Source organism: Protomyctophum parallelum, assembly GCF_964188405.1.
Source record: "Protomyctophum parallelum genome assembly, chromosome: 19".
Classification (NCBI taxonomy): Eukaryota; Metazoa; Chordata; class Actinopteri; order Myctophiformes; family Myctophidae; genus Protomyctophum; species Protomyctophum parallelum.
This window is the reverse complement of record NC_139717.1, coordinates 4,125,386-4,138,266: the sequence shown is the minus strand read 5'-3', so window position 1 is coordinate 4,138,266 and position 12,881 is coordinate 4,125,386. Positions and strand designations below refer to the sequence as shown.

The following is a 12,881-nucleotide window of genomic DNA, read 5'->3' as shown; positions in this document are numbered from 1 at the left end:
GGTGGACAGAATTATGTTATGCATTATGTTATGCTTTAGCTATTGAAAAATAGCAGATCTACAAGCTCATATCGCGCCACCGAGTGGCGCGCTACGAGCTTGTAGGTCTGCTATTTTTGACAAATCGAAGAACAACTGACATAGAAACATAGCTTTTTGCAGAAAACTGTCAGGATGTAGAAGACATTTTTAGAATCTGATCTCAGGTCAGAATGGTACTTGAGAATCCTGACCCGTCTCATGGGTTTCTCTCCATCAGGGACTAATCTGGGTTTGGAGATCAGCGTGCACTGTCCCTGCCACACCTTCAACCCAAACGGTGACATCATTGACAACATGAACGAGGTGCTGGATGTCAAGTTCAAAGGTGAGATCTTACATGTTGTCAAATATAATTTCTTTGCAGTATTATTGTGAGATTGTTCCACATGGAGACCCACCGTCACGGCTAATGGAAACTCAAACTAGAGCACCGTATCTCCTTACCAGACTTTAACCACTTTAAACTTGGCCGGTCATTGCAGGTCGTTATTTAGAGCAATTTTATAGAATAAGTATAAAATAGGGCTGAACCCATTTTGGTGTTAGCATTATGTTATGCTTTAGTTATTGAAAAATAGCAGACCTACAAGCTCGTAGCGCGCCACTCGGTGGCGCGCTACGAGCTTGTAGGTCTGCTATTTTTGAAAAATCCAAGAACCACTGACATAGAAACATTAGCTTTTTCAGAAAACTGTCAGGGTGTAGAGAAGACATTTTTATAATCTGATCTCAGGTCAAAATGGGTTAGGAGCAGGGCCTCCTCTCAACATTGTCTTTGTACTGTGTGTTCTGTGTGTTGTAGGGGTGGAGGGGCAGTATGAAGAGCTGCTCACCCTGTGTTCTGTTCTGTGTGTTGTAGGGGTGGAGGGGCAGTATGAAGAGCTGCTCACCCTGTGTTCTGTTCTGTGTGTTCTTAGGGGTGGAGGGGCAGTATGAAGAGCTGCTCACCCTGTGTTCTGTTCTGTGTGTTCTTAGGGGTGGAGGGGCAGTATGAAGAGCTGCTCACCCTGTGTTCTGTTCTGTGTGTTCTAGGGGTTGAGGGGCAGTATGAAGAGCTGCTCACCCTGTGTTCTGTTCTGTGTGTTGTAGGAGTGGAGGGGCAGTATGAAGAGCTGCTCACCCTGTGTTCTGTTCTGTGTGTTCTAGGGGTGGAGGGGCAGTATGAAGAGCTGCTCACCCTGTGTTCTGTTCTGTGTGTGGTCTAGGGGTGGAGGGGCAGTATGAAGAGCTGCTCACCCTGTGTTCTGTTGTGTGTTCTAGGGGTGGAGGGGCAGTATGAAGAGCTGCTCACCCTGTGTTCTGTTCTGTGTGTTGTAGGGGTGGAGGGGCAGTATGAAGAGCTGCTCACCCTGTGTTCTGTTCTGTGTGTTGTAGGGGTGGAGGGGCAGTATGAAGAGCTGCTCACCCTGTGTTCTGTTCTGTGTGTTCTAGGGGTGGAGGGGCAGTATGAAGAGCTGCTCACCCTGTGTTCTGTTCTGTGTGTTCTAGGGGTGGAGGGGCAGTATGAAGAGCTGCTCACCCTGTGTTCTGTTCTGTGTGTTCTAGGGGTGGAGGGGCAGTATGAAGAGCTGCTCACCCTGTGTTCTGTTGTGTGTTGTAGGGGTGGAGGGGCAGTATGAAGAGCTGCTCACCCTGTGTTCTGTTGTGTTCTAGGGGTGGAGGGGCAGTATGAAGAGCTGCTCACCCTGTGTTCTGTTCTGTGTGTTCTTAGGGGTGGAGGGGCAGTATGAAGAGCTGCTCACCCTGTGTTCTGTTCTGTGTGTTCTAGGGGTGGAGGGGCAGTATGAAGAGCTGCTCACCCTGTGTTCTGTTCTGTGTGTTCTTAGGGGTGGAGGGGCAGTATGAAGAGCTGCTCACCCTGTGTTCTGTTCTGTGTGTTGTAGGGGTGGAGGGGCAGTATGAAGAGATGCTCACCCTGTGTTCTGTTCTGTGTGTGTTCTTAGGGGTGGAGGGGCAGTATGAAGAGCTGCTCACCCTGTGTTCTGTTCTGTGTGTTCTTAGGGGTGGAGGGGCAGTATGAAGAGCTGCTCACCCTGTGTTCTGTTCTGTGTGTGGTCTAGGGGTGGAGGGGCAGTATGAAGAGCTGCTCACCCTGTGTTCTGTTCTGTGTGTTCTAGGGGTGGAGGGGCAGTATGAAGAGCTGCTCACCCTGTGTTCTGTTCTGTGTGTGGTCTAGGGGTGGAGGGGCAGTATGAAGAGCTGCTCACCCTGTGTTCTGTTCTGTGTGTTCTAGGGGTGGAGGGGCAGTATGAAGAGCTGCTCACCCTGTGTTCTGTTCTGTGTGTTGTAGGGGTGGAGGGGCAGTATGAGGAGCTGCTCACCCTGTGTTCTGTTCTGTGTGTTCTTAGGGGTGGAGGGGCAGTATGAGGAGCTGCTCACCCTGTGTTCTGTTCTGTGTGTTTTTCTAGGGGTGGAGGGGCAGTATGAAGAGCTGCTCACCCTGTGTTCTGTTCTGTGTGTTTTAGGGGTGGAGGGGCAGTATGAAGAGCTGCTCACCCTGTGTTCTGTTCTGTGTGTTCTAGGGGTGGAGGGGCAGTATGAAGAGCTGCTCACCCTGTGTTCTGTTCTGTGTGTTCTTAGGGGTGGAGGGGCAGTATGAAGAGCTGCTCACCCTGTGTTCTGTTCTGTGTGTTCTTAGGGGTGGAGGGGCAGTATGAAGAGCTGCTCACCCTGTGTTCTGTTCTGTGTGTTCTTAGGGGTGGAGGGGCAGTATGAAGAGCTGCTCACCCTGTGTTCTGTTCTGTGTGTTCTTAGGGGTGGAGGGGCAGTATGAAGAGCTGCTCACCCTGTGTTCTGTTCTGTGTGTTCTTAGGGGTGGAGGGGCAGTATGAAGAGCTGCTCACCCTGTGTTCTGTTCTGTGTGTTCTAGGGGTGGAGGGGCAGTATGAAGAGCTGCTCACCCTGTGTTCTGTTCTGTGTGTTCTTAGGGGTGGAGGGGCAGTATGAAGAGCTGCTCACCCTGTGTTCTGTTCTGTGTGTTCTAGGGGTGGAGGGGCAGTATGAAGAGCTGCTCACCCTGTGTTCTGTTCTGTGTGTTCTTAGGGGTGGAGGGGGAGTACGAGGAGCAGGGCCGCTGGGACCTGGGCCGTCTGAAGAAGCAGAAGGACATTCTTCTCCCTCATCTCATCCTCATGATGATCCCCCCCCACCGGCTGGACACGACACACAGTACCACCCGCCGCCGCAAGAGGGCGCTAGACACCAATTACTGTTTCTCGTAAGGCACGCATTCATTACATTGTTAATTTGTAATTCACCTAATAAGCTAAGACCCGTTCTCTCCCACTTTAAGACACTCCCACTTGGACACTTTCCAGCCGGGCTCATTCATCATTCCAATGTAAATATCATGGATTAAATATTGACTCATTTTTTGGAACCAGATCTTCAAAATCTCGTCTCCGTCAACAATGCCTGCCATATGCACTGGAAAAATATGTGCGTTATGTTTTTTTTGGGGTGTGACTATTTTCATGGCAGAACATTGAGTGGTGTTTTTGCGAAGTTCAGTGCAGGTTGGAGCAACAGTGTGCCTGTGGCCCCAGGGACCCTTGATGTGGCCCCAGGGACCCTTGATGTGGCCCCAGGGACCCTTGATGTGGCCCCAGGGACCCTTGATGTGGCCCCAGGGACCCTTGATGTGGCCCCAGGGACCCTTGATGTGGCCCCAGGGACCCTTGATGTGGCCCCAGGGACCCTTGATGTGGCCCCCAGGGGCTGTGTTGTCATGGACCCTGATGTGACCAATGTCATGGCAGACCCCTGAACACTGTCCGAACCAAGTTTAGTGAAAAATAGCGGCTCTATTAATAGCCCACGGTTAAAGTATTTTTAAAAGTATAGTTCCCAAAATAGGGATTGTTAACCTACTGTAGCAAAGTTGCTTTTTTATTGTATCATAAATGTGTCAAAGTCATACGATTAGTCATGCACACACGTCACCGCAGTGACATTTGTTCTCCACATTTGACCCATCTCTCTCGGGGCGGTGAGACGCAGCGTGCGCCGCGCTCGGGAATCATTCGTTTATTTGACCCCCCAATCCAACCCATTGATGCTGAGTCACAGTGCCAAGCAGGGAGGCATTGGGTCCCATTTTTACAGTCTTTGGAATGACCCGGCCGGGGATCAGTTTCAGGGCGGACACTCTTAACCACAAGGCCATTGGTCTGGTCAATGGACTAACCCTAAATACAACAAAATAATAAGTCTCCATTGTTTCAACGATGCACGCGGTGGGTTGTTTTGTTTTTTTTGTCGTCAGAACCGTGGAGGAGAACTGCTGCGTCCGCCAGCTCTACATCGACTTCCGTCGTGACCTGGACTGGAAGTGGATCCACGAGCCCAAGGGATACTTCGCCAACTACTGCTCTGGGCCCTGTCCTTACCTGAGGAGCTCCGACACCACCCACAGCACGGTAGGAACTATAGAACGTCGCAGTCCCGCCCCCCCTCGTGAGATACTTTTCAGAAAGTATTCATTTAAAGACGTTTACGCCGCGGACAAAGCCAACTCTTGTCGTGACAAATCATGACAATAAACACAATGTTTTGGACCAAACAAAGAATTAGAAAGTAGAAAAATAACGTCAGGTTACGGTAGGAACTATAGGAGGCACCCTGATGCACAACACCCAAGCTAGCTAATCAATCATTTAATTGAATAATCCATTAATAAAATAGCTTGTAGATCAGCTATTTTCAGCAAGTGTCAAAACACTCATTACGACCGCATCAAGGCCCACCAAAACACATTTCAGTCGACTAAATCACCTGTAGATCTAGTCGACTAAAATCTTATGACTTTTAGTCGACTAAAATCTTATGACTTTTAGTCGACTAAAACTAGACTAACACTAAGACATTTCCAGGTGACTAAAATGTGACTAAAACTAAATGAAAACTATTCAAAAGACTGACTAAAAAAACGAAAATCAAAAATCTGCTGCCAAAAACAACCCCTCTCTGCTGTGGTTCTCCCTCACAGCTGCTGAGTCTGTACAACACTGAACCCCTCTGCTGTTCTCCCTCACAGCTGCTGAGTCTGTACAACACTCTGAACCCCTCTCTGCTGTTCTCCCTCAGCTGCTGAGCCTGTACAACACTCTGAACCCCTCTGCTGTTCTCCCTCACAGCTGCTGAGCCTGTACAACACTCTGAACCCCTCTGCTGTTCCCCCTCACAGCTGCTGAGCCTGTACAACACTCTGAACCCCTCTGCTGTTCCCCCTCACAGCTGCTGAGCCTGTACAACACTCTGAACCCCTCTGCTGTTCTCCCTCACAGCTGCTGAGCCTGTTCAACACTCTGAACCCCTCTGCTGTTCTCCCTCAGCTGCTGAGCCTGTTCAACACTCTGAACCCCTCTGCTGTGGTTCTCTCCCTCACAGCTGCTGAGCCTGTACAACACTCTGAACCCCTCTGCTGTTCTCCCTCAGCTGCTGAGCCTGTACAACACTCTGAACCCCTCTGCTGTGGTTCTCCCTCAGCTGCTGAGCCTGTACAACACTCTGAACCCCTCTGCTGTTCTCCCTCTCAGCTGCTGAGCCTGTACAACACTCTGAACCCCTCTGCTGTTCTCCCTCTCAGCTGCTGAGCCTGTACAACACTCTGAACCCCTCTCTGCTGTGGTTCTCTCCCTCTCAGCTGCTGAGCCTGTACAACACTCTGAACCCCTCTCTGCTGTGGTTCTCTCCCTCACAGCTGCTGAGCCTGTACAACACTCTGAACCCCGAGGCGTCGGCCTCCCCCTGCTGCGTGCCCCAGGACCTGGAGCCCCTCACCATCCTTTACTACTCCGGGCGCACCCCAAAGGTGGAGCAGCTGTCCAACATGATCGTCAAGTCCTGCAAGTGCAGCTGAGAGAGAAAAGAGACCGCCGCGTTACCACTTGAATGAACCCCAGCTTCGATGTTCTGTGGGGGAGGGGGGGGGGGGGAGGGAGGGAGGGGGGGAGGGGGACGTTAGCCAATAACAATAGCAGGTCTACAAGCTCCTGCGTCGATGCGCTGTGAGTTTGTAGATCGGCTTATATTTTGGTGAAGAAGCTTTTCGTGTTTCGACAAAGGAACCCGAGTACAGTTGTACAACTTCACTCAGGTCCGTTTTTTTCACTAGGAGTTCTAGAGGGTTTGTGTGGTTTAAGTTGGTTGGTACATACAGTAGAATGACCTCTAAATGACTGAGCCCGCTGACTTGTTGGGTTTTTGAACTCTCGTCTGCCAATTCCATTTTTATTTTGCGCTCAAATCCGATTTGAACACCACTCACTCTCTCCAAGGACCCTAATTCTTGTTAAGGATGTTATATTGTGTTTGTAACTGTGGGTCATATTTAATTTGTTCAGGTTCAATATTTTTTCAGTGTTAGACATTCTAAGTAGTGTTGTTGTTGTTGTTGTTATTTTACGATAAAGGCCGCCTTAAAAAAAACTAAAAATCATATTATACCGACAGTATAGTTTTGGACACTTTGATCTGTGAATATACTGTATAAAAGTCTTTTAAAGCTAGAGCAGAGAGCCAGCGGTATCCATGATGTAAGGGGAGCCCATTTTAAGACACTTTTGACAAAACCAATGATGATTTTGATGAAGGAAATGGCTATATTTTCTGGTGCAGATCTACAGAGCGCTGAAGTCCTGACGTCACTCGCTCGTCCCCTCCATCCCCCCCCCCCCCCTGGTTTAGGAAGTAATTTCTCTATGGAGAATAACATGGGGTGATCTTAATATCGTCTACTATAAGCGTTGTGGTCCAAAAATAAACGAGCTGTCTCTGCGTTATTGTCAGGGAGGTGTCTCTGTATCGTTTTGCGACAGTCAGTCACTCATAATTATATGATACAGTCTGTTTCTAGCGGAAATGTAACTAATTCAGTAGCAGTAACAATAGCGTTGATTCTTCATATCCATACGAGTGAAGCGGCCGGGATGACATGTTTATTTTTCAAACACAGTTCTTATATGAGGCGATCTAAAATCCCCCCCTATGGGGATTACAATGCAAATAAAAAGGTACATGAACCCATGGATCTGTGCCCTCTACCGATATTGACGTCAGACTTCGGTGCTCTTTTAGAAGTACCATTTATTACACAAAGCTTTTTTGGGTGTGACACAGTAGGCCTGTCAGTTGTGGAGCTACTGTACTGTACTGTACTGTACTGTACTGTACTGTACTGTACTGTACTGTACTGTACTGTACTGTACCGCCTATTTCCCTTGATGAGATCAATACACAACTTTCTTGTTTCTAGCTTTGGAATTGTATTAATGAATGAATACTCACATGGCTAGATTGGATTGAACTTTCCAAAAAAATGGTCCAACGTTCCGTTTTAGACAGAATTATTTGTTTGTTATTATTAATATGATTAGGTTTTTGGGTTTTTTTTTTGTTTTTTTTTTACCTTCCCTTTCCTTCAAACATTATGGGCATTATCCTCAAAAACAAAAGGAGAAATTAACCCATTTTGGGCGGGAACCCTTTTTGGTGTTTTAAAGCATTATGTTAGCTATTGAAAAATAGCAGATCTACAAGCTCGTAGCGCGCCACTCGGTGGCGCGCTACGAGCTTGTAGATCTGCTATTTTTTTAAAGTAGTGAAAATGTGGTGCAAATCTTTGAATATATATTCTTTCAGAGCGAACGTTTTTAACTCAAATCTTTGCTTCTGGAGGGGGGGGGGGGGGTCCCTGGAACTACATATTTTCAGATGGGGGTCGACGGCCAAAATTACATATAACTTTTGGTGGTCCTTGACATGAAAAAGGTTAAGAACCACTGACATGGGTTTGTCTGAAAACTGTCAGGATTCAGAAGTTTATTTTTTTCGACAAAAGGGGGTTCTCGCCCAGAGTGGGTTAAGGACAGACTTGCTGCTACATCCAAAGCCATAGCTGTGGTCAGAGCAGAGAGAGGAGGGGGGGGGGGGGGGGGGGGGGGGGGTGCTGTGAGAATGCCTGCTGGATTTGCAATGGAAAGTGAACGAGCAAAAGAAGTTGAGCCAAAGCTTTTCTTTTCTTTTGGCACCGAGGCACCAGTGAACTATTTTTTTCTCTGAGATTGAATGGAAGAACAGACCTGTATGGAAGACAAGCCATGAGCAACACACTGCCATTCACTGGAAGTTTTCATCCCCGACTATTATTATTATTAAGGTTCAAATTAGTTTTTGGGGAACATCAAATAATAATAATGCTGGAAAAATAACTGTTTTATGCAAATATGTCTTTTTTTTTTTTTTAATGAGCTTTCTTGTACATTAATAGCAGATTTGCTCCGTTGTGCAACGTTTGTGTCGTATAGATTGTTTCATTGACTGAGTAAAAATTAACATGTGTAACTCTGATATTCGTGGTGGAAACCCTTTCTTTTATATATAAATATATATATATATACACACATTATCATATGGATTTTCTTGTGACTGAAATGGTGCTTTCAACTCAATTTGACCTGATGTACTTGACACACAAGTGTTTTCCTGGAATTCAATCTTTTGCCAGAGATTAGCGGTAAATGTAATAATGTGTTTTCTTTTTTAACCCATTCTGACCTGAGATCAGATTCATACGAGGTTTCCACTGGACACACACTGGTCTGATTAACCCATTCTGACCCGAGATCAGATTCTAAAAATGTCAGTCGCTCTTCGATTTTTCAAAAATAGCAGACCTACAAGCTCCGAGTGGTGCGCTATGAGCTTGTAGATCTGCTATTTTTCAATAGCTAAAGCATAACATGATGCTAACACCAAAAGGGGTTCCCGTTCAGAATGTGTTAATCAATTTGGCCAACATATCGGCTATTATTGGACCATTTGTACGACACTGGTTTCGGCAACCATACACGCCGACGTGTCCTGGTTCATTTGAACCACTTTCAACCCGTTCACCCCATTTTTGGGCGTGTCGCCGCGTGTTGTGAGCTTGTAGATCTGCTTTTTTATTATTTTCTTGCTTACAAAAAAGTAAATTTTGCACTTTAACCCATTCTGACCCGAGATCAGATTCTAAAAATGTCTCCTACATCCTGACAGTTTTCTGAAAAAAGCTATGATTCTGTGTCAGTCGTTCTTCGATTTTTCAAAAATAGCAGACCTACAAGCTCGTATGAGCTTTTAGATCTGCTATTTTTCAATAGCTAAAGCATAGCATAATGCTGACACCAAAAGGGGTTCCCGCCCAAAATGGGTTAAACCTAAATATGGGTGAAAACATGGGTATTCAATGGGTTTACGACTCTCCGAAATGGGGACGTCAGACCCAACAAATCTGGCATCAGTTTGGGCTCTAGTTGAAACCTAAATATGGGTGAAAACATGGGTATTCAATGGGTTTACGACTCTCCAAAATGGGGACGTCAGTCCCAACAAATCTGGCATCAGTTTGGGCTCTAGTTTAAACCTAAATATGGGTGAAAACATGGGTATTCAATGGGTTTACGACTCTCCGAAATGGGGACGTCAGACCCAACAAATCTGGCATCGGTTTGGGCTCTAGTTTAAACCTAAATATGGGTGAAAACATGGGTATTCAATGGGTTTACGACTCTCCGAAATGGGGACGTCAGACCCAACAAATCTGGCATCAGTTTGGGCTCTAGTTGAAACCTAAATATGGGTGAAAACATGGGTATTCAATGGGTTTACGACTCTCCGAAATGGGGACGTCAGTCCCAACAAATCTGGCATCAGTTTGGGCTCTAGTTTAAACTACTTTAATACTTTTCAACCCATTATTACGCTTCCCTCCTGCCAGGTGCAGGAATCAGGATTCTGGCATCTGTGTTTATAACATTTCCATTTGTTTAGGTCTCTTTTTTATTTTAATATGCTGATGTTGGAACATGAAATAAAACGAGGGGGTCGAGGGAAAATGTCACAACACGACAGCAAACTGCGCAGTTAGCTGAGTTTTGGGGGTAGTTTTTTCCTTCTCCAAAATCAACCAGAATCATTTTAACCCATTTTGGTGGCGGGAACCCCTTTTGGTGTTAGCATTATGATAAGCTTTAGCTATTGAAAAATAGCAGATCTACAAGCTCATAGCGCGCCACTGAGTGGCGCGCTATGAGCTTGTAGGTCTGCTATTTTAGAAAAATCGAAGAACGACTGACATAGAAACATAGCTTTTTCAGAAAACTGTCAGGATGTAGAAGACATTTTTAGAATCTGATCTCAGGTCAGAATGGGTTAAAGCTAACCTAAACCTAACCTCCCACGGGGCAGCACACATAAAACTAACCTTAACCCATGTCTAACCAATGACTAAAGGCCGATTCATACTCCTATTTTAGAGCCGAATAAAAGTCGGTTCGGCGCTGTAGAGCCTACAATGTGACGTCATTTGGCTCTGTAGAGCCTACAATGTGACGTCATTTGGCTCTGTAGAGCCTACAATGTGACGTCATTTGGCTCTGTAGAGCCTACAATGTGACGTCATTTGGCTCTGTAGAGCCTACAATGTGACGTCATTTGGCTCTGTAGAGCCTACAATGTGACGTCATTTGGCTCTGTAGAGCCTACAATGTGACGTCATTTGGCTCTGTAGAGCCTACAATGTGACGTCATTTGGCTCTGTAGAGCCTACAATGTGACGTCATTTGAGGTTCGGGGTGGGGGTGGGTACCGTCCTAAAGTCGGCTCTTCGGTGCTACTGAAATCATTTCGGCACTACAGCGCCGAAACAGCGGTAAAATAGGAGTATGAATCGGCCCTTAGGATGCGCCCCGAATGGTTGAGCCAAAAGATCACATTTGAGAAATAAATCAGATTTGAATCATTGGATGTGACTGCAGTCTAACTCGGTCACAGTTAATAAAGTCTGAATGTTTTAAGATTGCACTAAAGCAATGACTACTATCACTATCATTGCAAAACAAATGTATTGTTAAAAACTGTTCCAATAATCAACAAAATGAAAAATCCAAACTACCATTTGTTTATGAAAATGACCAAATTGTTGGCTCTATAAGGATTTTAACTGCAAATGTATAAATGATGAATTGACCCCACTAACAGACCTCGACTTCTCATCAGCCATCTTTAAAGAGCAGTTTTCCATTATTATGTTTCTGTTCCATACTAAAATAACTGTACTTACTTCCCACTCAGCGAGCCCACCTGTTTCTACTAGGCATATGCAAAGGCCATTGGCTTTTCACAGTAATAAATTCAAACTTGGCTTCGGCTTTCTCAGGAATGGCTCCTTAACAGCTTTCCCAGAACAGGCAATTACTATCTTTTTTTTAAGGGGGGGGGGTTCTTATGTTTGTCACAAAATGGCTAGTAGCTCAGTCTAATGTAAACCTGACAGAGAAAGACTTACTGATGGCATCACTACTGCATGGTGCCCTGCAGCTTTGACGAAACACGAGCATTAGCGTAGCCGATGGTTTGTGTGTGTGTGTGTGTGTGTGTGTGTGTGGTGGGTTAGCTAATGTGGGCTAATACGCCCTGACAAGTAGTCAGAGAGAATGTCCTTTTATCTGTGTTGCTCACACTGCTCGCTTTTTGTTCCCTGTCCGAATCAATCAGAGCGCCACTATGATGGGAACACAAAGGGCCAGTAGCCACCATGACACGCTCTAATGACACGGGGAGGCGTGCTAATGGCTTTGCAGACAGCCCTGACCTGCACCAACAAACACACGGATGTACGTACGTACATCAAAGGGTACAAAAAGCAGCTGTACGCAGTGGCGTGCACAGATAGACACTAGGGGGTGCTAGAGCACCCCTTGCCCTTTTTGGTAATATGCTCTTTAAAAAAAAAAAAAAAAGTTTTATTTATTTTTCTTAATTTGTAGTGTGTGGACCATGCTGTGACATTGATCAAATCTTGATAAAAAACGCTTCTACTATATTATTTAGGCCCCCCACAATCTAAAGCTATGTTTCTATGTCAGTCGTTCTTCGATAAAAATAAATAAATAGCAGACCTACAAGCTCGTAGCGCGCCACTCGGTGGCGCGCTATGAGCTTGTAGATCTGCTATTTTGCAATAGCTTAAGCACCAAAATGCGCTGCACAAGGTGCCCTTTTTTCACTTGAGCACCTGCCCCTCTAAATGTCTGTGCACGCCACTGGCTGTACGCTGCCTGGCCAAGTGCATGCTGGGCATGCATGGCAGCCCTTGTACTTCAACACAACTACATCAAGTGGCTACGAGATTATGACACTTTGCGCTGAAGCCCCAAATGATCCCGTGATGACAAGGCTCTAAACAGCACAGTATTGACTAGAAATGCACTCTCTGTGGAGCTGACAAGTTGGGCCATGGATGGCCTGCTTCTGCGCGGAGCAGAGCAGAGCGGAGCGGAGCGGAGCAGAGCGGAGCAGAGCAGAGCAGAGCAGAGCGCGCAACTTACCCCTGACTCTGTGTCTGTCGACTCACCGTGCCTACCTCCTTGGAATATAATAAAGACAAAAAAACATAAAACATTAGCTGCCAACCAGTGTTGTTTTTGGCAGCAAATTTCAATTTTAGTTTAGTCATAGTCTTTGGACTGAAACTCCATTTAGTTTTAGTCACATTTTAGTCACCTGGAATGTCTTAGTGTTAGTCTAGTTTTAGTCGACTAAATGTCATAAGTTTTTAGTCGACTAAATCTACAGTTGATTTAGTCGACTAAAATGTATTTTGGCGGGTCTTGATGCCGTCGTAATGAGTGTTTTTACACAAAAATAGCCGATCTACAAGCTCACAACGCGTCGCATTGCGACGCGTTGTGAGCTTGTAGATCAGCTATTTTCAGCATGCAACAAAGTGTAAAATGACTCATACTGGATCTCTTGGCCACTAGTCCCTTCCTAACATTTTAGTCTAGTTTTTATTT

General features: G+C 45.9%; 1 protein-coding gene across 1 annotated transcript in view; it reads left to right on the top strand.

Annotated features, from left to right (window-relative positions):
• LOC310876665 (transforming growth factor beta-3 proprotein-like) overlaps nt 1-5,948 on the top strand; it is a 56,878-nt gene extending 50,930 nt beyond the window's left edge. The window contains exons 4-7 of the mRNA XM_083790257.1: nt 260-367; nt 3,085-3,259; nt 4,307-4,460; nt 5,744-5,948. Of these exons, the coding sequence (XP_083646383.1) occupies nt 260-367; nt 3,085-3,259; nt 4,307-4,460; nt 5,744-5,902 (596 nt within the window). The 3' untranslated portion in view covers nt 5,903-5,948. The remainder of the gene's footprint in view (nt 1-259; nt 368-3,084; nt 3,260-4,306; nt 4,461-5,743) is intronic.
• The last annotated feature ends 6,933 nt before the right edge of the window (nt 5,949-12,881 follow it).